The sequence below is a fragment of the Pan troglodytes genome, chromosome 5, assembly GCF_028858775.2.
Source record: "Pan troglodytes isolate AG18354 chromosome 5, NHGRI_mPanTro3-v2.0_pri, whole genome shotgun sequence".
Classification (NCBI taxonomy): domain Eukaryota; kingdom Metazoa; phylum Chordata; class Mammalia; order Primates; family Hominidae; genus Pan; species Pan troglodytes.
In genome coordinates this window covers 103,455,961-103,480,321 of record NC_072403.2, presented here as the reverse complement: position 1 = coordinate 103,480,321, position 24,361 = coordinate 103,455,961, and the positions used below count along the sequence as shown (strand labels likewise).

The 24,361-nt window shown below is 35.9% G+C and overlaps 1 protein-coding gene and 1 long non-coding RNA gene across 2 annotated transcripts in view; one reads left to right on the top strand and one right to left on the bottom strand.

Annotated features, from left to right (window-relative positions):
* LOC104006913 (uncharacterized) overlaps positions 1-24,361 on the bottom strand; it is a 505,712-nt gene that overhangs the window by 88,851 nt on the left and 392,500 nt on the right. Inside the window, exon 5 of the long non-coding RNA XR_010158107.1 lies at positions 12,095-12,147. This is a non-coding gene — a long non-coding RNA (uncharacterized LOC104006913). The remainder of the gene's footprint in view (positions 1-12,094; positions 12,148-24,361) is intronic.
* On the top strand, positions 15,270-16,952 carry LOC745101 (serine/threonine-protein kinase 17A-like). The gene has a single exon (XM_054686143.2). It carries the CDS (start codon positions 15,353-15,355, stop codon positions 16,604-16,606), a length of 1,254 nt encoding a protein of 417 aa, XP_054542118.1. The 5' UTR covers positions 15,270-15,352; the 3' UTR covers positions 16,607-16,952.

Genomic DNA, 24,361 nt, shown 5'->3' with positions numbered 1-24,361 from the left:
AAAAGTTCTTTCCTTATGGGTATTCATTAAATTGACTTTGTACTCCCCAGATATGTCATGTATTTAAAGCTGACTTCATGTTTGGTGGCTAATTTTTTTAATTTAATATTTAAAAATTTTTAAATTTTTTAAAAAAGTGTTAATGCTATCTCACATCCTCTGGGGACTCTGAAGATCCAGGGAGAACAGACATCAGAATTATCCCAAGCTAGGATATCCCATTCCCTGATGGTTGAGGGTTGCCGGTCTGAGAATTAACCCCTCTGCAAACCCCATATTGAGAATGTAGTTATAAAGATTGGCTGAAATTTAGAAAGAATGAAGGAGGAGATCTAAAGAACAATTAAAAAGTATTAGAGTTGGATAGAATTGTTATAAGAAATTGAAAACACAGGACACAGTTATGGGAGAGTGGGAGACTTGAAATAAGATTATGTACATGTTGCCGTTACTAGTCGTGAAAGGGACTGGTGTAGGACAATGGAAATGGATGGCTGAAGTAGGGTGGGGGACATGATCATTGGAAAGCAGCGGTTGAATCGAACAGCCATTGTATTGAAAGATTATCTACTTAAATAATGAAATCTCCCCAAAATAACATGAGGTTCATGTTGGAGATACTGATAGTGAGCCAGGAGTTAAATCTGCAAATGAAATGAAGAAATGATCTAAAAGTTGGTACAACTAGAAAGGATAGTGTGCAATTACATACCCAAGGGTTGAGATATTGTTTAAAATCAGGAATGAGAGTTGAAGTACTGCCTAATTACTGACTGCTTTCCAGGCAGCACAGTGGGGTTATTTTAGGTTTGAAAGTGTGGAGGTGGCCCTAGAATGGCATCAGAGGGCTGCACAGGAGGCAGTATCTCCAGGGCCCAGGAATTAAAGTCTGAAGAAGCACTTAAAACTCTACCCACAAAACAACATCAATAAATACTGTCCAGAACATTTAACAGATACCAATCTTTCAACCACCAAATGATTCCTACTTGATAAACTCCATTCCAAAGAACCAAAAGGGAGGAAAGTTCCCCCAAAATAGGTAAATAACATACAAGAAAAAAAAAGTTGGCAAATCTCACATCCCAAACTAGATGCAACAATCCTATAATAAAATTAGTAAGCTGGATCGATCAATTATTTTTGAAATCACAATAAGACTGAGTTTGTTAAAAGAATGGAAGAAAGGTTAACATGCAATTTATTCACCATGTTATTAAAGGAGAAAAATTAAAAGCTTATATTCATCTCAATAAATGCCCAACATTTTGATAAAATTTAACACCCCTTTATGATTTAAAAAACAGCAAACTAGAAATGGAATGGAATTTCCTTAATCTGAAATAGCTAATCAAAAGCCTACAGCAACTTTTATTCTTAATGGCATATCATTACATGCTTAACAAGCATGAGCAGAAACACAACTCTTCAGATGAAATCACCAAACAATTTAATTTTGTTTTTCTATCATCTTTTGGTTCTTTACTCTCTTTTGAGTTTTATCTCAGTTTGATGAGTTTGCATTGTTTAAAAATTGTATTAAGCATTCTAAGTGGAATTACACTGAATTATTGATTTATTTGAGAATTGTTATCTTTACAGTATTTATTCTGCTTAAATAAGATCAAGAAATATCTCCTCCTTTTATAGATCTGTTGGGCCCTGAAGTAATGTTATATTTCAAAGTTTTTAAACAACATTTATGGAATATTTTCTTGTGTACTTAATTGTTTTTGTTGCTATTATAAAATGCACATATATTGAAATTTTACAATGTGCTATTGCTGGATGTAGACAAAACATTGATTTTCATATGCTGATTTGTTTGCAGCAAATTTTCAAACTTTATTAATTCAAAAGGCTATCTATAGATTTGTTTAGATTTTCTATGTGGTTAGTCATACCATCTGTGAAAAAAGGAGGGTTTTCTTTCTTCTTTCCAATTCATTGAGTTCTTATTTCTTTTCCTGATCTCACTGTGTCCATCTGGTAATTGTAGAGGAGAAGTAGTGGGTGACAATGGTCAGTCTTTCTTCTTCCTGTTTGTCATGGATATTTGCCATTCTTTTGGCCAACTAACACCTGAACTTCCTCCCTAGTAGAAATCCTAACAGGAGGCACAGCTCACCCTTAAAGTGAAAGCTAAAAATGTGAGATGTTCACTTTTCCAGCTCTAGGCCACTTCAGAAGGGCCATGTGACTTAGGCTCCTTCAATCAAACGTACCCTCTGCCAGATTGGATGAGTCAGCTAAAAACAAGCAAGCAGCCAGGGCAGCGGAGCACTTTTTCTGTGTAATGCAGTGATTATAATCTCTGCAAAATCAAGTTTGCAGTGCAGAAGTGACAGTGGAACAGGTGGCGGGGGCTTTACTCTAACACTGAATTCCTACAGCACAAAGTGCTGCTGTGCAAACCAGGAGCATTTGGCATTTAACTGCGCTCAAATGATCCAACAATTTTTTTTTTTTTTTTTACCTATCTAATAACCTTTTTGAAAGCTTACTTTCTGTTTAAATCAAGCAATCCTCCCACCTCAGCCTCCTGAGTACCTAATATGTGCCATCATGCCCAGATAATTTTTTTGTGGGGGGCAGGGGTTAGTGGGTAGAGACGGGGTCTTGCTATGTTGCCTAGGCTGTTTTCGAACTCCTGGCTTCAAATGATCCTCCCGCCTTGGCCTTCTGAAGTACTGGAATTACAAGGATGAGCCACTATGCCCAGCCTTGCTGAAGCATTATTTAATTTAATTTAATTAATTAATTTATTTATTTTTTGAGATGGAGTCTCTCTCTGTCACCCAGGCTGGAGTGCAGTGGCGCGATCTCGGCTCACTGCAAGCTCCGCATCCCGGGTTCACGCCATTCTCCTGCCACTGAAGTATTTTTATAACAGTTTTGCATTTGCCTTTATATACCATCATGGAGTATTATTAGCTCAAGCCCAATTTCAATGTCATTTCTAAGCTAGAGGTTTGATACATCATTTAGTTAATATTGTCACAACGAATTCAGGAAAGATACAATTTCAGGCACAGATTTCTCACAGAAATGTATTGCCATCCAAAGCATGACAGAGTAAGGATTCTATATTTTCTTAAACACGTTTTGGAGTTGTGGTCGTTCCACGGTCCTGATTGATAAGAAACTCTTAGTTTTATTGCTCTGCCTTGCAAAACCCTGCAGCTTTTTTCCCATTCTTATGTGGGCTTTAAAGACCAGAAGAAAATTCAACTTCTTACTATGATTGAGTGTCTCGTATCAGAACAACGAGAACAACTTTCTCAGTAAATATGAGAGCCAAATAATGAGGAAGAGAGAAAAGAGAGAGATAGAGATAGAGACAAAGCTAGAGAAAGAGGGAGCCGGGGCACAATTGTTTGAACGCTTTGAAAAGCAATTAAGGCAGGCAGAACTCAAAGTGCCAAGATACTGGAGAAAAGTAAAACGCCCTGAGATAGTCTTACATTCAAGGTCATTTCAAGACATTTGACAATTTGAGGTAGAGACATGAGGCAATATGAAGCCTCAGCTTAGAGCTTGTGAGAGTATCACTGAATTGCAGAGACAAATATGAATTTGGTGCTAACCCAACCCTTCAAGACTTGGAAATGCACCATGCCAAAGAAAAGCACTCACACAAAAGTGAGTCCAATGTTTAGCTCTTATTTTCCCCTTGAGGCATTTGATGATTTCTAAGCAAGGTGTATTTTAGGCAAGGCTCTGAAAAATAAAGAAAAAAAGTAGCTGCTAAGAGAATAAAAAAGCCAAGAGGATTTCCGGCATTTTCATGGAGCTAGAGAAACCAAAATTTGAGTTCAAGACTCATCAAAAAGAAGCACCATAGTAAATACTGTGGGTTTCCAGCTGAGATTTCTAAAATGGGCAGATTAAGGTGATCTGTTCATATTTTATTTGCCTTCCAAAATAAGGTTGAATTATCTCTGCAGGAATATAACATCACACAGAGCCTCTCAATTTTGCATACTCAGTATCCAGCGATCATTAAAAACCGTCTATGTGTGTTAGGAAACAGAAGAAAATTACTAAAAGCCAAGAGAAAAAAGTTTTTAAATATATCCATAGGTCATCCAGATATTTAAGTTATCACACAGGAAGTTAGAAAATATTATAATCAGAAAAAAAGAAAAAATACAGAGAATTTTGCCAAATATTAAAATGCATTAACAAATATATCAGAGGGAAAATCTAAAACTGAAGTATAACCAACTGAAAGCAAGACAAAATGGATAGACGGAACAGCAGATTATAGAGGAATAGAGGATTTGTGATCTAAAAAGATAAGATTAAAACTAGCTTTAGCATTCTTTACATTAAGAAACATAAATATTTAATATGTATTCACTTTAAGTCTGGATGATAGGCATAATTTTAACTTTTTGAAAAGTTTACTTTGTTTTTAGAGGTTCCATCTGGATGTCCAAGTGGATTATCCCATGAGGCAAGCCACCCAGACCAGTAGATGTGGCTGAGGGTAAAAACAGTCTAAAATGGGTGGTAACAAAGGACATGACATGTATCAATAATGACCCTGGGACCAAATGCAGCAAGGGAGGCTGTTGTTTTTCCTGTCAACGTTGCTCTTGTAAGTTTTCCCAGAAATTTTAGCTAACAGGAATCCTGGAAAAGCTGCAACAGGATGGAGTGAATATGAAAAACGAGTGCATCTCAGTAATGCAAGGCATAGGCTATAGAAGATACTACTGATGGTTTACCCATACACAGTTGGATTCCTTTAACTAGGTTGATGTTCTCCATTCTCCAGCTTCTATGAGTGCTGCTGCTAACAGCTCACACCTGCAAACTTCGCTGGAGAGTTCTTGCTTCTCCAAAAGTGCCTGAAATTATATCCATTCTCCCCCTAGGGGAGATTATAGCCAATAACTGGCTGTTGGAAGGAGGTACAGAAGCTCCACAAAAGCTCTGCTACTCTTGCCTCAAAGTGTGTGTGGTGTGTGATGGATATACAGTTGACCCTTGAAAACCACAGGTTTCAACTGTGCAGGTACACTTATATGTGGATTTTTTCCAACCAAATGCACACTAAAAAAACAGCTCTCGTGAGATGCAAAACATGCACTTGCACTGGGTCAAATTTTCCTATAGGTGTGTTCCACTGAGCCCACTGCAGTACTTGAGTGTGCACAGATTCTGATTTAGGAAGGGATCCTGGAACCAATCCCCCAAGGGACAGGCACAACTGTGCTCTGCTTCTACATTTATGCTCAAGAGCTTCTCACATGATCAGGCTTATGTTGAATTCCACTTGAAGCTCTTTCTCACTTAAATTTATCCCTTCCCTGTCCTATTTTCTCATCCTCCAAAGGATTCCCCTTAAAAATCACCTGCACTAGAATATTTGTCTCAACACCTGTTTCTAAAGGATCCAACTTAAGATACTTCCAAAAATGAGTTTAAAAAAAATAGGCATGGCACAAATTAACACCATCGGGAATAAAAAAGAAGATATGACTAAGTGGCAACCGTTACAAAGATAGCCAAGAGATCATTATTAACAACTTTATGTCGATATGTTTGAAAATAGACATGTTCTTTAAAAACAACTAAGAAAATAAACACGAGGAGAATATAAAATATGATTATCCAATGTCTATTAAGATACTGAATTTATAATTTAAAGCTTTCTTAAAAGTAAACTCCTGACCATATGGCTTTATGGGTAAAATTGTTTAAACATTTAAGAATAATATTCATCTTAGGAAAACACTACCAGGGAATAGAAAAATAAAAACATGATCTTAATATGCTTAATAATAAAACCTAGTAAGGACAGCCAGGGGAAGCAGTTCATGCCTGTAATCTCAGTACTTTGGGAGGCCTAGGCAGGCAGATCATCTGAGGTCAGGAGTTTGAGACCAGCCTGGCCAACATGGTGAAACCCCGTCTCTACTAAAAATACAAAAATTAGCCAGGTAAGGTGGCATGTGCCTGTAATCCCAGCTACTCAGGAGGACGTGGCAGGAGAATCACTTGAACCCAGGAGGCAGAGGTTGCAATGAGCTGAGACCACGCCATTATACCCCAGCCTGAGCGACAAGAGTGAGAGCGAGACTCCATCCCCACCCCCCACCCCAAAAAAGTCAATAAATAAATAAATAACAAGACAAAACAAAACCTAATGAGGACATTATAAAAAAGGACAGTGAAAATTCAATACCTCACAGAAATGTAGATGCAAAATCTTAAAATGATAACAAATTTTGACTAGAGATATATAAAACTTACAGATGAGTACTAGGAAGTTTGTTTTATTCAGGAATGTAAGGGTACTTTAATATTTATAAGTTGGTCAATGTAATTAACTGCACTAACCAAATAAAGGTGAAAAATCATATCGTTATCTCATTGGGTACAGAAAAATTTGGTAATATCTAACATCTACTCATTATAAAATCATTCATAAATTAAAGACAGGAGTAATATTCCTCAATCTAATAAATCTAATAAAAGCAGCTACTAAATATATGTGTGTGTATTATATATATAATACATATATAACATATATAATATATATAATACATATATATTACATATATAATATATATAATACATATATTATATACATAATACATATATTATATACATAATACATATATTATATACATAATATATGTGTATATATATAATATATAATATATCTAATATCTGTATTATATATAATACAGATATATAATACAGATATTATATATAATACATATATTATATATAATACATATATTATATATAATACGTATTATATATAATACATATTATATATATAAAATACACACACATATTCAAGCATTGCACTTAGTGGTGAAATGTTGAAAGGTTTTCCTAGGCAGTTATGGATTAAGACACTAACGACTATTCTTACTTTTATTCAACACTACACTGGAGGTCCTAGACAGTGCAATAAGGAATAAAAAGTAAATGAAAGTTTTAGGAATTGCAAAAGTAGAACTAAAGCCATTATTGTCAAATTTTGTAGGTATTTAGAATATATAGTTCTAAATTACAAACATAAACTACTAGATTTTTTTAAAACTTTAGGAAACTTTTATATAATATCAACATACAAATTTCCATTTTATCTTTTGTATTTTATATATAGACAATTAGAAAATCAAACATTTAAAAGTTACTATATATAAGACCTCTACACAGAAAAGAGAAAACAATAATAATAAAAAATAAAGAGTGGATAAATAAGTGGCTATATTATGATCATAGTTTAAAGATTTAATATATAAACTTATTAATAGGCTTAATTCAAAGGTAACATACTTGCAGATATTGACTAATTGTAAAACTATACAAATTAAAATAGTGTGGCATTCACACAAGAGTATTCAAATAAACCAATTATAAATACAATAAATAAAACATATATACAGTTGCCTGAACAATAGAAATTTTCAATAAATAGTACTCAAGCACTAAATAGATATTAAATAGATAGCTCATTATGTTGACTTTTTGTCTATGCCTCTTTTTGTTGTTTTATCTCAGGGTCTAATTTTATCAGCTTTTTTTTTTTTCCCTCTTGTTTATTGCTGAAGTGTCTTTTCTTCTTCATATGTTAATAAGTCATTATTGTGTTCTGGATTTGCCGTTCTGCAATTCTCTTTATTTACTGCTCTGCAGCCTCCGCTGGTGATATCCAGGCAACTAGGGTCTGGAGTGGACCTCCAGCAAACTCCAACAGATCTGCAGCTGAGGGTCCTGACTGTTAGAAGGAAAACTAACAAAAGAAAGGACATCCACACCAAAACCCCACCTCTACGTCACCATCATCAAAGACCAAAGGTAGATAAAACCACAAAGATGGAGAGAAACCAGAGCAGAAAAGCTGAAAATTGTAAAAATCAGAGCACCTTTTCTCCTCCAAAGGAATGCAGCTCCTCGCCAGCAACGGAACAAAGCTGGAAGGAGAATGACTTTGGTGAGTTGAGAGAAGAAGGCTTCAGACGATTGGTAATAACAAACTTCTCTGAGCTAAAGGAGGATGTTCAAACCCATCGCAAAGAAGCTAAAAACCTTGAAAAAAGATTAGACAAATGGCTAACTAGTATAAACAGCCTAGAGAAGACCTTAAATGACCTGATGGCGCTGAAAACCATGGCATGAGAACTATATGACGCATGCACAAGCTTCAGTAGCCAATTCGATCAATTGGAAGAAAGGGTATCAGTGATTGAAGATCAAATGAATGAAATGAGGTGAGAAGAGAAGTTTAGAGAAAAAAGAGTAAAAAGAAATGAACAAAACCTCCAAGAAATATGGGACTATGTGAAAAGACCAAATCTATGTCTGATTGGTGTACCTGAAAGTGACGGGGAGAATGGAACCAAGTGGAAAACACTCTTCAGGACATTACCAAGGAGAACTTCCCCAATCTAGCAAGGCAAGCCAACATTCAAATTCAGGAAATACAGAGAACAGCACTAAGATACTCCTCAAGAAGAGTAACCCCAAGACACATAATCATCAGATTCTCCAAGGTTGAAATGAAGGAAAAAATGTTAAGGGCAGCCAGAGAGAAAGGTCGGGTTACCCACAAAGGGAAGCCCATCAGACTAACAGCAGATCTCTTGGCAGAAACTCTACAAGCCAGAAGAGAGTGGGGGCCAATATTCAACATTCTTAAAGAGAAGAATTTTCAACCTGGAATTTCATATGCAGCCAAACTAAGCTTCATAAGTGAAGGAGAAATGAAATCCTTTACAGACAAGCAAATGCTGAGAGATTTTTGTCACCACCAGGCCTGCCCTACAAGAGCTCCTGAAGGAAGCACTAAACATGGAAAGGAACAACTGGTACCAGCCACTGCAAAAACATGCCAAATTGTAAAGACCATCGACACTAGGAAGAAACTGCATCATGTAACAAGCAAAATAACCAGCTAACATCATAATGACAGGATCAAATTCACACATAACAATATTAGCCTTAAATGTAAATGAGCTAAATGCTCCAATTAAAAGACACAGGCTGGCAAATTGGATAAAGAGTCAAGACCCATCTGTGTGCTGTATTCAGGAGACCCATCTCACGTGCAGAGACACACATAGGCTCAAAATAAAGGGATGGAGGAAGATCTACCAAGCAAATGGAAAACTACAAAAAAGCAGGGGTTGCAATACTAGTCTCTGATAAAACAGACTTTAAGCCAAGAAAGATCAAAAGAGACAAAGAAGGCCATTACATAATGGTAAAGGGATCAATTCAACAAGAAGAGCTAACTATCCTAAATATATGTGCACCCAATACAGGAGCACCCAGATTCATAAAGCAAGTCCTTAGAGACCTACAAAGAGACTTAGACTCCCACCCAATAATAATGGGAGACTTTAACACCCCACTGTCAACATTAGACAGATCAATGAGACAGAAAGTTAACAAGGATATCCAGGAATTGAACTCAGCTCTGCACCAAGGGGACCTAACAGACATCTACAGAACTCTCCATCCCAAATTAACAGAATATACATTCTTCTCAGCACCACGTCACACATATTCCAAAATTGACCACATAGTTGGAAGTAAAGCACTCTTCGGCAAATGTAAAAGAACAGAAAGTATAACAAACTGTCTCTCAGACCACAGTGCAATCAAACTAGAACTCAGGATTAAGAAACTCACTCAAAACCGCTCAACTACATGGAAACTGAACAACCTGCTCCTGAATGACTACTGGGTACATAACGAAATGAAGGCAGAAATAAAGATGTTCTTTGAAGCCAATGAGAACAAAGACACAACATACCAGAATCTCTGGGACACATTTAAAGCAGTGTGTAGACAGAAATTTATAGCACTAAATGCCCACAAGAGAAAGCAGGAAAGATCCAAAATTGACACCCTAACATCACAATTAAAAGAAGTAGAGAAGCAAGAGCAAACACATTCAAAAGCTAGAAGAAGGGCAAGAAATAACTAAGATCAGAGCAGAACTGAAAGAGATAGAGATACAAAAAACCCTTCAAAAAATCAATGAATCCAGGAGCTGGTTTTTTGAAAAGATCAACAAAATTGATAGAGCGCTAGCAAGACTAATAAAGAAAAGAGAGAAGAATCAAATAGATGCAATAAAAAATGATAAAGGGGATATCACCACAGATCCCACAGAAACACAAACTACCATTAGAGAATACTATAAACACCTCTGTGCAAATAAACTAGAAAATCTAGAAGAAATGGATACATTTCTGGACACATACACCATCCCAAGACTAAACCAGGAAGAAGTGGAATCCCTGAGTACACCATTAACAGGCTCTGAAATTGAGGCAATAATTAATAGTCTACCAACCAAAAAGAGTCCAGGACCAGATGGATTCACAGCCGAATTCTACCAGAGATTGCTACCTTGTTTAGAATCTGGATTAAATTATGTTCCTTTAAGTGGTGATTTGTTTTGATAGGCAGTTGATTGATTGGTGACTATTTTTTGGAGATTCAATTTTAGGCTTTGTTAGACTATATCTGTGCCAGGGAGTATTGACATGTTGTACCAAATTGTTTTGATTCATTGTTTTGATGAATTTCCTGTGTGTTGCAGGATAATTAGAAGTTTCTGTGAATTCTACCCACTTGATGCCAGTAATGCTTTCCCCATAATTGTGACAAATAAAGATGTCTCCATACATTTTCAAATTTCCTCTCCAGGGAAAAATTGCACAAGTTGAGAACTACTCATAGAGAGTAGCCCTTACTCTAAAGCTACAGTAGCCCTGCTCCTAAAACAGGAAAATGTTGACGTATCTTCTTAATGCCTGGAGCCTTCAGTGAACCTCTAGTACAGCTGATTGTGACTCCTACTTGTCACAGCCTTCCTTCACCACTCTGCAAAACTTCATGGAAACTCATCCTGAACATGTGTGGCCTAGTGTTTAGCCAAAAGCTCAAAGAAATGATGCCTTCACTCTGGCATGCTGTCCCGTAAATCTCAGGCTTATTAGAATGATCAAAGTTGCCTGTTTGGGTATTTTCAAACTTCTCTGTACCACAGTTTGAAAATACCCCTCAAATGAAATGAGAGTAATTATAGAGTTTCTCTTGAATGTTTCTTTCTCTCAAGGATAAGAGCTCTGAGCCAGCTATTGTCTAATGCCTAAAAACTGATACTTTTTGTGTTTTATCCAGTTTTAGGATTTGTTGCAGTAATACAAGTCCCATATGTAATATTTTATCATGGCGAGAACCAAAACCTCTGATTATCTATGTGGAAAAAAAATGTATCCTGACACTACTTCATAGCATTCATAAAAACAATGAATTATAAATAGAAATATAAAAGGTAAAATAATAAAACTTCTAGAAGAAATCATGTGGTAAGCAAAGGTTTTTTTAAATAAGACACAAAAACATGACTGTAAAGGAAAAATGTATAAACTGAATTTCATCAAAATTAAAAAGCAAAATGCAATCTATAAAATAAAATAAGGTTTTACAATATGTTTATCATGTATATGTTAAAATACATACAGATATATAAGAAAAAGAAAGACCACACATTTAGTAAAACAGATGAAATATTAAACACTTCATGAAAGAGGATATTCAAATGGATCATAAGCATATGAAAAGGTACTCTATTTCATCATAGATTTGTAAAAATGCAAATCAATACCATAAGGAAATATGACTACACATCCATTAGGATAGCTAAACTTTAAAACATTATCTAATATGATATGACAAAGTATGGAACAATCAACATTTTTGTATGTTTTTGGTGGGGATATAAACTGGTACAACCCCTTTAGAAAACTGGCAATATCTACTATATTGGAACACATATACATTCTATGACTTAGCAATTCTGCTCCTAGGTATTTTCTCAATATATTTTGACCAAAAGACATACAAAAATTTCAGAATTATTGCTAATATTCTCAAACTAGAAATCTACCAAATTCTTACTAACAATAAATTAATTGTGGTATATTCATCCAAAATAACACTATATAGCAATGAAAAATAACAACTTGTATGTTTAATAACATGCACACATTTTATAAATGGTTCAGTGAAAGAAAGTGGACATATATACACTGTATATTTCACTTACCTAATGTTGAAAAACAGACAAAAGCAACTTATGGTGAAGGACGTGCTTTCCATCTGAAAAAAAAATAAATAAAGCCTGCAAGAGAGCATAAGGAAAGCTGGGATGCTCACACATTTTATAATTTGATCTAGACGGTGGGTATACAGGTATGTCCTATTTGTAAAAATGCACTGATCTCCATAAATGCAATTTCTTCACTTTATACTGTGTAACTCATGCTTCAATAACAAATGTAAAAACAAATGCAAAAATGAGTCATTATTGGACTGCTGTCTCCTTATAACTCCCAGCCATCATCTTACTCACTACGCCCCTGGTGCCCAGTTCCTACTTTGATTTTGACACTTAGAGACATCTTTCATTTCTTACCACATAATCCATGGATTACATATTGCTATAGATTATCCAGAACTTTTTTAGATTAATGGAACAGTTCATCCTTGCCTAGTAGTCCATGTTTTCAGAAACATAAACTGCGTGTGGGAATATAAACTGATTTAATCTGTGTCAAATATAGTTTGACAGTTGCATCAAAAGCCTTACATTTCACTCATTTTTCACATCTCCATTCACAACCCCACTTCCAGGAATTTTAGATTAAGAAATTATTTGATTATGTGTCTAAGTATGCACACTGTCAAAACAAAAAGTTACAGCTGGCTACAGCTATATTATCTAAACAAAAACAAATCCTGAAAACAGCTTAAGTGTTGAACAACAGAAGATTGGATACATAAATTATAGCATATACTTAAAGTGAATGGCTAGACAGACATTAACATGATGATGCTGAGCTATGTTTAGTGTCAGTATTTTTCATAATATAGTGTTGTTAGGAAAGAGAACACAGAACACCATATATTATATTAGACCCATTTCATAAAAAATGGAGATAAATATTAATGAAAATATGGACAAAATGCTGACAATGATACTTCTGGGTGCTGTGCATTTGAAGAATTTTCTTGGTTTTTATTTTGCATATTTATGCTTTGTAATTTTTACACAATGAATTAGATACCAATGATTTCATAACCAAGAACTAAGTGCTAATGAGTTTATTTTTAATGAAAAATGTTTTTATAGTAAATATATTGAGTTAGAATACAATAATATGATGAGATAAACCAAAATCCTAAGGAGTCATAGTGATGTCTTAATGTCATGTCTATTCAAACCGTTAATAAGTTTGGCTTCTGCCCTTTCGTGACAAATGAAATATGTGGAAGAATGAAAGCTGTTTTGTATTCTGCTGTTGTGTTAAAAATGAATGAAAGTTTATCTTTTCACTATTGTGTTGTTTTTAACTTAAAGAAAGCATTTCATTATGATCCTATGTTGTGTGTTCCTATTGCTTTAATTTACCCCACTGTTTTAGAAACACACAAATGAATAATTAACTAACCACTTAGAAGTTTTATGTGGTCAGTCTCTGTGTACTAGCATACAGTGTTTACTCCTTAATTTTGTATGCACGACAAAGTAGTAAAGCATAAACCAAGGTGAATCCAGTTCAGCAAAGTCACAAAGTGATTGGAGTAACTAATTGAGAGGTAAAAACTAGCAAACATAAGAGACAATATATATTTTTTTATCATCAGACTTTTACTTAGGAGAAGCTGACAAGACTGGATATCTAGGAACTTTATTAAATTACTTCTTAAGTGGAAGTGTTATGAGGTCACAGTGGAAGGAAAGATAGTTCTTTATATTATTTGAAGAATATATACATATAAGTAAAGCCTCTAATTATGACTGCATGTGGCTTTTCTTGTAAATTCAAAATAAATATATTTTTTAAATTGCCTAAATTATCAGCACTTTTGAAATATAAAGGAGAGTGGTCGCTTTAAATCAAGACTAAGCATTTATCTGTTCATTATTGCTGGCCTTGTCAGGATTAGCCCTTGTATCCTATTAGGACTATATATAGGGCCATGTTGGAGACCACTCTCTATATAACAGGCATTTGATATTTAAATTCTCCTGCAATCCTGATCATCTATAACCTTAGGAAAAGTAAAAGACTTATTTCATTACTATATAGGCAACCTTTCTGGCTTGGAGCTTGATGCCAGTGTGGTGCCATATTTGATTTCCCTCTCTAAGGGTGCATGACTCTTTTTAGTGTGCTCATGTGTTCCTTGACATCTGTGCTCTCCACTGCATCACTGGCAGTGGACTATCAGGAGGGGTAGATCACTAACAGCTTGCTGATCTGGATTTCTTATGAAAATCTTAGGCTCGAGATAGGGTTTCTCTAGACTACAAGATTCAATAGGCTTTATCATAAGCTTCTAGGTGTCTCCAAAACTACAGAAGTGCCTTTATTTTGTGTATACCGATGTCACTCCCCCCACATATCACTCCTATATGCTTAATTTTTATGGTGCTTAATGTACTTTAAAGTCATGGTGCTGTGGACTTGTCTGAACATGCATTGTTGCCAACATTCTAGTCCCATGTTGTCTTCTTAAGTATAGCTAGATAGAAAGGAAATTAAATAAGATTGGACTGACAACATATTCAACAACCTGGCAGCTGCTGGAAATATTACCATAAGGCTATTGTCAGGCCGAATTCTCTATAAGCCTAAAATACCGCTCTCCTTCCTGAATGATTGGAATCCAGATATTGACTAGCCAATATCCTTAGAGTAGTTATCAAATCATAAGAATAATAAAGAATATGGTCAAGAAATCCAGAAAGCAATATTTTCACTGTAATTAATATCCTGAGAAAAAAATCATTATAGTCTATTAGGCCAGACTTTGCTCAATTTTCATACAGAATTTAAACTTAATACATAGATAACATAAGAAAATGATAAGTATGTTTCATTTCATGTTTCATCAGAAAGCAAAGAGATGGGAAAAGTAGCCATTTAATTGCTTTCCTAATTTCCCAAACTGATTTGGGTTTAGTTTTACAAGACATAGTACGAAAGTTTATAGATTGCTTAATAGCTTTTCTTTGGTGGGCATACTTTCATTTAATAACATTTACCACTATCCACATACAGCAGAGATTAAAGTCAGGCTAATATCTGGGTCCTGTGATTCATGTTACATCTAATCAGATTTCACTAATATTTATGAAACTCAGGTCCAATTTTAATTCCCACCAATCGCATCATCTATATTTTGTGAAAGCATGTAAAGAAATTAACATGTGGGCACTAGGAGCCGGGGGCGGGTCCGTGACCCTCCGGCTGCTCGGAGCGAACAGGCGGCCAGGAAAGAAGCGGGCCTGAACACCATGATCCCTTTGGAGAAGCCAGGCAGCGGCGGCTCCTCCCCAGGCGCCACCTCAGGCTCGGGCCGGGCAGGCCGGGGTCTGAGCGGGCCGTGCGGGCCGTGCCGGCTGCCGCCGCCGCCCCAGGCCCGCGGGCTGCTGACAGAGATACGCGCCGTGGTGCGCACCGAGCCCTTCCAGGACGGCTACAGCCTGTGCCCGGGCCGGGAGCTGGGCAGGGGGAAATTTGCAGTGGTGAGAAAATGTATAAAGAAAGATTCTGGGAAAGAATTTGCTGCAAAGTTCATGAGAAAAAGAAGAAAAGGCCAAGATTGTCGGATGGAAATAATTCATGAGATTGCTGTACTTGAACTAGCACAAGACAATCCTTGGGTCATTAATTTACATGAAGTTTATGAGACTGCATCAGAAATGATCTTAGTTCTGGAATATGCTGCTGGGGGTGAAATCTTTGACCAGTGTGTTGCAGACAGAGAAGAAGCCTTTAAAGAAAAAGATGTTCAAAGACTTATGCGACAGATTTTAGAAGGTGTTCACTTTTTACACACTCATGATGTAGTTCATCTTGATTTGAAGCCTCAGAATATTCTGTTGACAAGTGAATCTCCATTGGGTGACATTAAGATTGTTGATTTTGGCCTTTCAAGAATATTGAAGAACAGTGAAGAGCTCCGAGAAATTATGGGTACCCCTGAATATGTGGCTCCTGAAATTCTTAGTTATGATCCTATAAGCATGGCAACAGATATGTGGAGCATTGGAGTGTTAACATATGTCATGCTTACAGGAATATCACCTTTCTTAGGCAATGATAAACAAGAAACATTCTTAAACATCTCACAGATGAATTTAAGTTATTCTGAGGAAGAATTTGATGTTTTGTCTGAGTCGGCTGTTGATTTCATCAGGACACTTTTAGTTAAGAAACCTGAAGATCGAGCCACTGCTGAAGAATGTCTAAAGCACCCCTGGTTGACACAGAGCAGTATTCAAGAGCCTTCTTTCAGGATGGAAAAGGCACTAGAAGAAGCAAATGCCCTCCAAGAAGGTCATTCTGTGCCTGAAATTAATTCAGATACCGACAAATCAGAAACCGAGGAATCCATTGTAACCGAAGAGTTAATTGTAGTTACTTCATATACTCTAGGACAATGCAGACAGTCTGAAAAAGAGAAAATGGAGCAAAAGGCCATTTCCAAACGATTTAAATTTGAGGAACCTTTGCTACAAGAAATTCCAGGAGAATTTATCTACTGAGCAGTATTTCCCTTTAGAACTTCAAGATTTCTACATTGAAAATGTTAATATTATTTATGGACCTCTGGCCAAATGGTACATGTACTGGAAGTGGATAACCAGTATCACTTACACAAACAAATTAACTTTGTCAAATTTGTAGAGTTAGGTGGAAGCCAGATTTTAAAAGTTGCCAACCAGGAGATTTAACAGGTACAGTTACCCGTTTCAATGTTATTTTTAAGAAGGGAGATGTTGGCACCTTTGAATTCTACATCCTATTTCTCCAGAATGAGAATTTGTGTACAAAGATATTTGTATTCACTTTCTTTAAAAAATCCAAGTAAAAGTGCCAAAACTACAAAAAAAAAAAAAAAAAAGAAATTAACATGTAGACTTTTTAGCCCAGAGCATTCAGTTTAGTGATGTAAGTGCTCACTCCAAATACAAAATAGCTAGAGTTAGCAAACGGGGATTCATTTCATTGTGATTCATACAACACATAGGTATTTAAAAAATTAGGAAGCTTTCACAGATGACTTCCTAGGAGCAGATGTAGTACTAACATAATTCTTCAACCTACCACACAGCATCACAGACATCAGGCCATAAATTTGATGAGCAATTCTGTATTCCATGGCCTTTGTTTTCCTCATAGGCCACATATCACCTAGAGAAACCACAATAGTCCTTCTTACAGTTTATATTATTTTAGTAACAGTCAGAAACCTTGACAATCATTTTGTGACTTATAATCTCCTGTTTATATAACAAGATTCCTTAAAGTATGGTTGCATTTGTGTGTTTATTACCACACAGTTAAGAAAAAAAAAACAGTCTTTGCAACTAAACCCTTTTATGCTCTTTTTTATCCATACCAACTCTATTTTTAAACAGAAGATGTTATATTTCCCAGTGTTCAGATAAAACAAATAATATAATTTTCTAGTTTCTCTCTGGCTTCTCCTCAAACTGAAGCCATCTCTGGGCAGAGACCATGATTTGAGGCAGAGAATAAGAGGAGAATTTAGAGGCTTGAGACTCACTGTTGTAACTGTGAGATTTTTCTCAGGTTACGTAGCATCTGTGTGACTCAGTTTCCATCTTTAAATTTGGAATTATAACACTTGTTCTTAATTATTTTACCAAAATGTAATGAAAGCTAAATGAGGTTAAAGTGTTTTGGAAATAAAACTGCTGCATAAATCAAGATGTGGTATTTTGGAGTAATTATTATAGCACATCATCTAATCACTGACAGCTAATAAATCATTTAGCATGTTAGTAACAAAAACTACTAATTATGCTAAGTCAATAGTGTCCTGATATAATTCTGTATTTTGTTCCTGGTAACTCATTTGACATGGACAGTCTCTCTTTCTCACCACTCAGTGCTTTGCCAGCATTTTCTTTAATCTTATCAGATCTCTTTGATTTAATTGAGAAGTCACTCCAGAAGAATGTCATTTTTCTTGCATCTCTTCAACAAAGTAATATAATTAAGACTATGCAAAACAGAGAAGATTCCCAGAGTGCCAGGTAAGAGTGAAGGCCTGTGAAATCCCAAAATTAGGAATTGCTGTAGTCAACATAAATAATTGACATTTAGATGACCTAATTAAAACAAATTACATCTCTGCGGGAAGAAAGTTATAATTTTAAATGTAGGATATTCTTGAGAAATTAATAGACAAATATCTGAAATAGGGTTTTATATTTTCTATAAAAATCATGAGAAAATTGGCTTCATTCTCAACAAAATAATATTAAATAAATGAGAAAAGTATGGAAATTTGAAAATACATAAGAAATAAAGTATTATTAAATATTCTTAAGGTAAACTAGCAGAATAGTTAAGTGTGACTACTCTACAGCCAGATAACACTGGCTTAGATCATGTCTATGCACATTTCTTAATCTTTCAGTGCCTCAGTTTCCTGTCTATAAAATGGAGACCCCAGAGGTCTCTTGTGAAGATTAAATAATTTAATACATGTAAAGTGTCTTCAACAGTGCCCAAAGTATAGTAAGCATTTGGCAAATCTCCAATTTGTAGTAATTTTCATTTTTTTTACACATTGAACTAATCTAGTGATGAAAAAAATGAAAGCATTATAACAAATAAAATGAGCAACTTACCTGAATGTTTTTACATGAAATTTACTTTCAGAATTTCTTAAGGAAAAAAAAATATATTTTTTCACATGGAAACTACATTCTTATTCCAGAAGGACTTCATTACCTCTTCTTTTTATGATGCAATAAATGTCTGTTCAAAATCCCTCAAACATCAGAAATGTGTTTTTCTTTTGGAAATGTATCAGCTATGCTCTAAATTCTCTCTAACAGGTTTGAATTTTTCTCATTGTCAAATCATCTTTAATAAACAAATGAAATTATAGATGTTGACACCACAGGGGGAAAAAAGACACCTTCAAATTCTCTTTATGAAGAATTTGGTGCCTTGAACATAATGTCCATTTACACTAATGGAACAATATCTACAATATCTCCCGATGAGCACATTTTTTAAAAAGCAGAGAAGCTGCTGAAAAAACTTTGTTAAAATTTGATCAAAAGCCTATTTCAAATGCTCATACTAAAAGCACTTTTGTATGAAATATAATCTATGAAACAATAAATTAAAATTATTCTTTGTTGAAAGCTTATCTATTGAGTATTTCTAAATATTTTTTCCCTTGTTAAAATCAGAAGGTGATTTTGGGTGAAAATGTACCAAAATCAACTATTGTATCGAAAAACGTGTGATGGATAGCAGACTGTCGTCAACAACAAATCTCTACGGCATGGTGATTAATAGTCACAGCTATAAAATCACATTGCCTGAGCCCAAAACCAGTGCTGATACTTATTAGCTATATGACCTTAGGAGGGTTACATAATCTCTCTGTGCCTCGGTTTTTACCATTAGTGAAATGTGGAACACTATTGTATTTATTGAAGAGAATTGTTGTGGGGATTAATGAAATAACACGTGAAACATTTGGCATTGTCCTTGGCACATAGGAAATGCTCAAAAGACTTAGCAATAGTCATTATGGGTATGTGTGTGTGTGTGTATATATGGGTATGTGTGTGTGTATATATATATATATACACATACATATATATACATACATATATATACACACACACACACCCATATATATGTGTATATATTTATATATATTCCCGTCAATAGCTTATATATATATTTAATATTATTATGAAAATTAATCAAGTAATGCAACAAAATGCTAATTTTAGGAATGTTGTCATTGCATAGCATTACCCATAACTACACATTTGGAAGCATCCAGTATAAAAAAAATAGTGTTTTCTTCTTCTTATTTATGTACATTAAATACTTATTAAGACAAAATTATAGAAAGTGAGTACAAATGAATAACAAATGTTGTATCTTTAGGTTATGTTTAAAGGTCAAATTTTACAAAACTTCCTTCTTTTTATTGGAGTGTGTTTGTTATTTTAAAAGTCACACCTAGTGAAGCTGAAATGAATAGAGATGTGAAGATAGGAAGTTTTGGTTTCCTGAACACCAAGGCCACTGTCTGATCAAAGCACACAGCTTTACCACTATTTCTGTGCCATTATTGACTTAGTCTCCTTTCAAAAATAGTGCGTAGATTTCAAACATAGTAATTGCTACCATTTCATTATTGACTAGTAAATGCCAAGCACTATTCTAAATGCTTGTAAATATTATTTTGACAATCTTCTGTAATGGTGAGGAAAAATCATAAGAATTCTTATATAATGAGAAAATGCAATTTCCTTTTAATAATTAACTGGAAGAACTCTCGCCATCTGGTTAGCATTAAAAAGCTAACTAAATGCCCAACTAGTTTAAATTTAATCCAGTGTGATCATGTACATAGCTGCTAGGGCCTGGTCTCTCATTTAGGTAGGTTTTCAGTCTCTTAGACTGAACTACTCCCAGTCTCTTAGACTGGGAACTACAATTCAAGATGAGATTTGGGTGAGGACACAGACGTACCATATGACATACCTCTCTTCTTGTCTTTTTCCTAAGGTGGGGTACAAGAGGACTGTGTGGGTGACTTGACCCTGAAGTTTTAGAGGATAGAAGAATATGCCGACCTTGTGCTGGTCATTGGGTCTACACTAACTACTGTCTACTGGAATCTGGTACAATGCTTCCTGTCTACCTACAGACTACTGAGGCTTCAATCTGCGGCTAGTGCATTTGTGGTTCTTTATTTTTGGCTGGGCAATGTTCCTGGAGTAATTTGAGCTCCCTTTGGCCATGCTGATTGCAGGTCCATCTGCTCCTACCTACCCCAATGTCCTGTAGTCCACCCAGCTTCTACTGCAAGATTAATTGCAGGCACCTGGCAGGCACACTGACTTTCCACTAATGCACCCCACACATGAACCGAGAGGCTGGGGAAGGCCACCAGATCCTCTCCCAGCATGATCACAACTTTCCACTCTTTTAGCTAGACTGGGTTGCCTGTGATGTTACAGGTTTCTTCTCCAATTTCGAACGGAGAGTGCAGAGAGAGATCTTTCCATGCTAGATATACCTCTCAATTTTTCTAACACATGTTCTCTCCAAGCCGAGAGAAAGGAGATTCAGACTATGTTGGTTTGTGTAATTCATTCTCTGTCCCTTATTCTTTTTCCTTTTTCTCTTTTCCATAGCCCCTTAACACTGAGAACTTCTAGTCTACTTTTCCCAAATCGTATACTCTTTACCTCTTTACACCACAGAACAGCAAACCTCATGGTTTTGCTATTAAAAGCAGAAAAGCCACTTTTCTGAACTTTGGTAGAATACTTTGAGCTAGATCTTTTCCAGTATGGTTAATGGGTTAAGAGAAGAGCGGAAGGGGTTTGCTAAAGAAATAGAGCAAATCCTATGTCTCTGCAAAATTTGTCTGTCCAGCCTATTGTTTTGTTCAGGTACCAGTTTCTCATGGATAATGTTGAGGAGCTGAAATGAAATATGATTTTAAAATTAAGATTAATTTCTGACATACAGTTGTTCTTTATTACATTTATAATATGTATGTTTTTCATCCCAGAAAACTGAGGCTCAAAGATGCTAAATAACTTGCTCCGGTCAAATTCCCACTTCTACTTGCATCTGATGCCCCCTTTGCCTTCATTAATATGTTGACACCTTGGCTGAGTTCTTAGTCCTCTTCCCTTCTCAGAAGCCTGCACTCCACAGCTTTTCCACAACACATTTGCCTACTGAATCTTACCAATATTCCTCCTGGTGTCTTACGAACCTTCTTTCATAATGTTCTATATGATATAAAATGGAAAAATAAAAAAATCATTCAATATTAAAGTCTAAGGACAAAACATCCCAGGCCATGTAGAAAGTAACTCTTTAAAATTGCTCTTGCAGGCCAAATTCATTCAGTCAACAAATGTTTATCAAATTGCTTTGTCCCGGGCACATTTTAGGCACTGAGAGTACTGCCCTGAAAACAACAAATTTTCTCACGGAAGGAGGCCTATACAAGCTCCAAAAGGACTCCAATCCATGGAAGGGAGACAGACAACAAATACATTAACAAATAACTATATAATATTTCAGATGACGGTAAGTGATATGTGGAAAGTGAAACAGGATAAGGTGGATGTGACAGGGGTATCTATTTGTTTTATATACAGTGTAAGTGAAGGCCTTTCTATCTTTGTATTAGTCTGTTCTCACGTTGCGAATAAGGACATACCAGTCTATAAAAGAAAGAGGTTTAATTGACTCACAGTTCAGCATGGCTGGGAAGCCTCAGGAAACTTATTAATGCAATCATGGTGGAAGGGGAAGCAACACATCCTTCTTCACATGGCAGCAGCAAGGAGAAGTGCAGAGCAAAGTGGGGAGAAGCCCCTTATAAAATCATCAGATCTCATGGGAACTCACTCACTATCACAAGAACAGCATGGAGGTAGCCACCCCTGTGATTCAATTACCTCCCACCAGGTCCCTCCCACGACACGCAGGGATGATGGGAACTACAATTCAAGATGAGATTTGGGTGAGGACACAGACATACCATATCAATATTCAAGCCAAGACCTGAAGGAAGCAAGAGAGTAAGAAATACAGATGTCTGGGGAAAGTCCATTCCAGGCACAGAGAGCGGGAAGTATGCTTGGTATGTTCAAGGAAAAAGATGGGCCCCATTGTGGCCAGAAGAAGGAAGACCGGGGGAAGAATGGTGGCAGATGAAGAGGAGACATATGGGCCTTTGGGACTCTGCCTTTCATTCTTTAAAAGGGGCAAGGCCACTGCAAGGTTTTGAAAAGAAGATTGTTATCAACTGACTTGAGCTGCTAGGTAGAGGCAAAACTATGGGAAAGCAGCAGTGAAATCAGGAGGAACAGTTAGGAGGTTACTGCAATAGCCTGGGAAAAAGATGTGGGCTTAAATCAGAATAGTGGGAACAGTTTTGTTCAGATCTAACAAGCCACTCCAAACTTAGAGAAATAAGACAAATATTTAATTATGCTCATGAATTCTGTGCATCAGGAATTTGAACAGAGAAGAACTGGAGAGCTAGCTTCAACTTCATGATTTATGGAGCCTCAGGTGAGAAGACATGAAAGTTGAGGGACTCAGTAGTTGGGGGCTGGTACCATCTGAAGCTTATTTACTCAGGTATCTGGTGAGCGATGATGGCTGTCCACTAAAAATGACTACATGTTTCTTCTTCATGTGTCTTGGACTTCTTCCCAGCATGGTGATTGGGTCACAAGATTGAGTGTCTCAATCAAATTGCATGGCCTTTTCAAATTAACAGACACCCTCTGACCAAACTTGGGTCAAACTCCTCTGAGCCCTCTTTTTAACTAGGCCTCCACATTGTCTTGTCCTGTCTTTGGCTTACTGAGTCTAGTTTCAGGAAAAAATCCCAAGTCAGTTTCACAAGAATCTCCCCATCCTTGGCCAGTCCTTGGCCTGCTTTTAGTAGGAATCCTGTTAGGCCTGTGTAGCAAGAATCCATCAACCCTTATATCTCCCCTCAGTAATTTTCCATCTACTGCCCCCTCACTGTCCATTGGCTTTAAATCCTCAGCTGTCTTTTCAGTATTCAGAAATGCATTCAGTCTCCCTCCCCTATTGAAATAGTTTTAAATAATATCTGCCTTACCATTTTAACAAGTGTCTGAATTTTTGTTAACAAAATCTAGCCTCAGAAGACATACAGTGTCATTTTGGCTACGTTGTTTATGGAAGCAATTGCCAGCCCACCTAGATTTGAGAGCAGGATGATTAGAGTCTATTTCTTGATAGAGGAGAAGCAGTATTTGTTTTAAGAATAACTTGCAAAATAGGAGTTATTGCTGTGGTTGTCTTTGGAAAATAAATTTGTCCCAAGATTATATAAGGGAGAGTCATAGAAGAAATAAAATAATCTATTAAAAGCTTTTTTGGTGGGTATTTATCTTCTACCAAAAATACCAGGAATGTGCATTTTTAAAAATATAACATTCACTTTTTTCCCTTTAGAAAATAATTTATATTCAATACATCATAGAGATTAAGATCTCAGGTTATCCATTCCATCAATGGTTTAAATAATTCCTGGACCACTTTCTGTCTACTTGACTTTGAACAGGGTATTTATTCTCTTTTCTCCAAACCTCAGTTTTCTTATCTGTAATTGGCAATCATAATAACAGTAACAATCAGAGTTTTTGAAAGTATTAAATGTGACAATTCATGTGAAGTTATATAATTATATAGAAATTGTTCGATAATTTTAGCTCTTA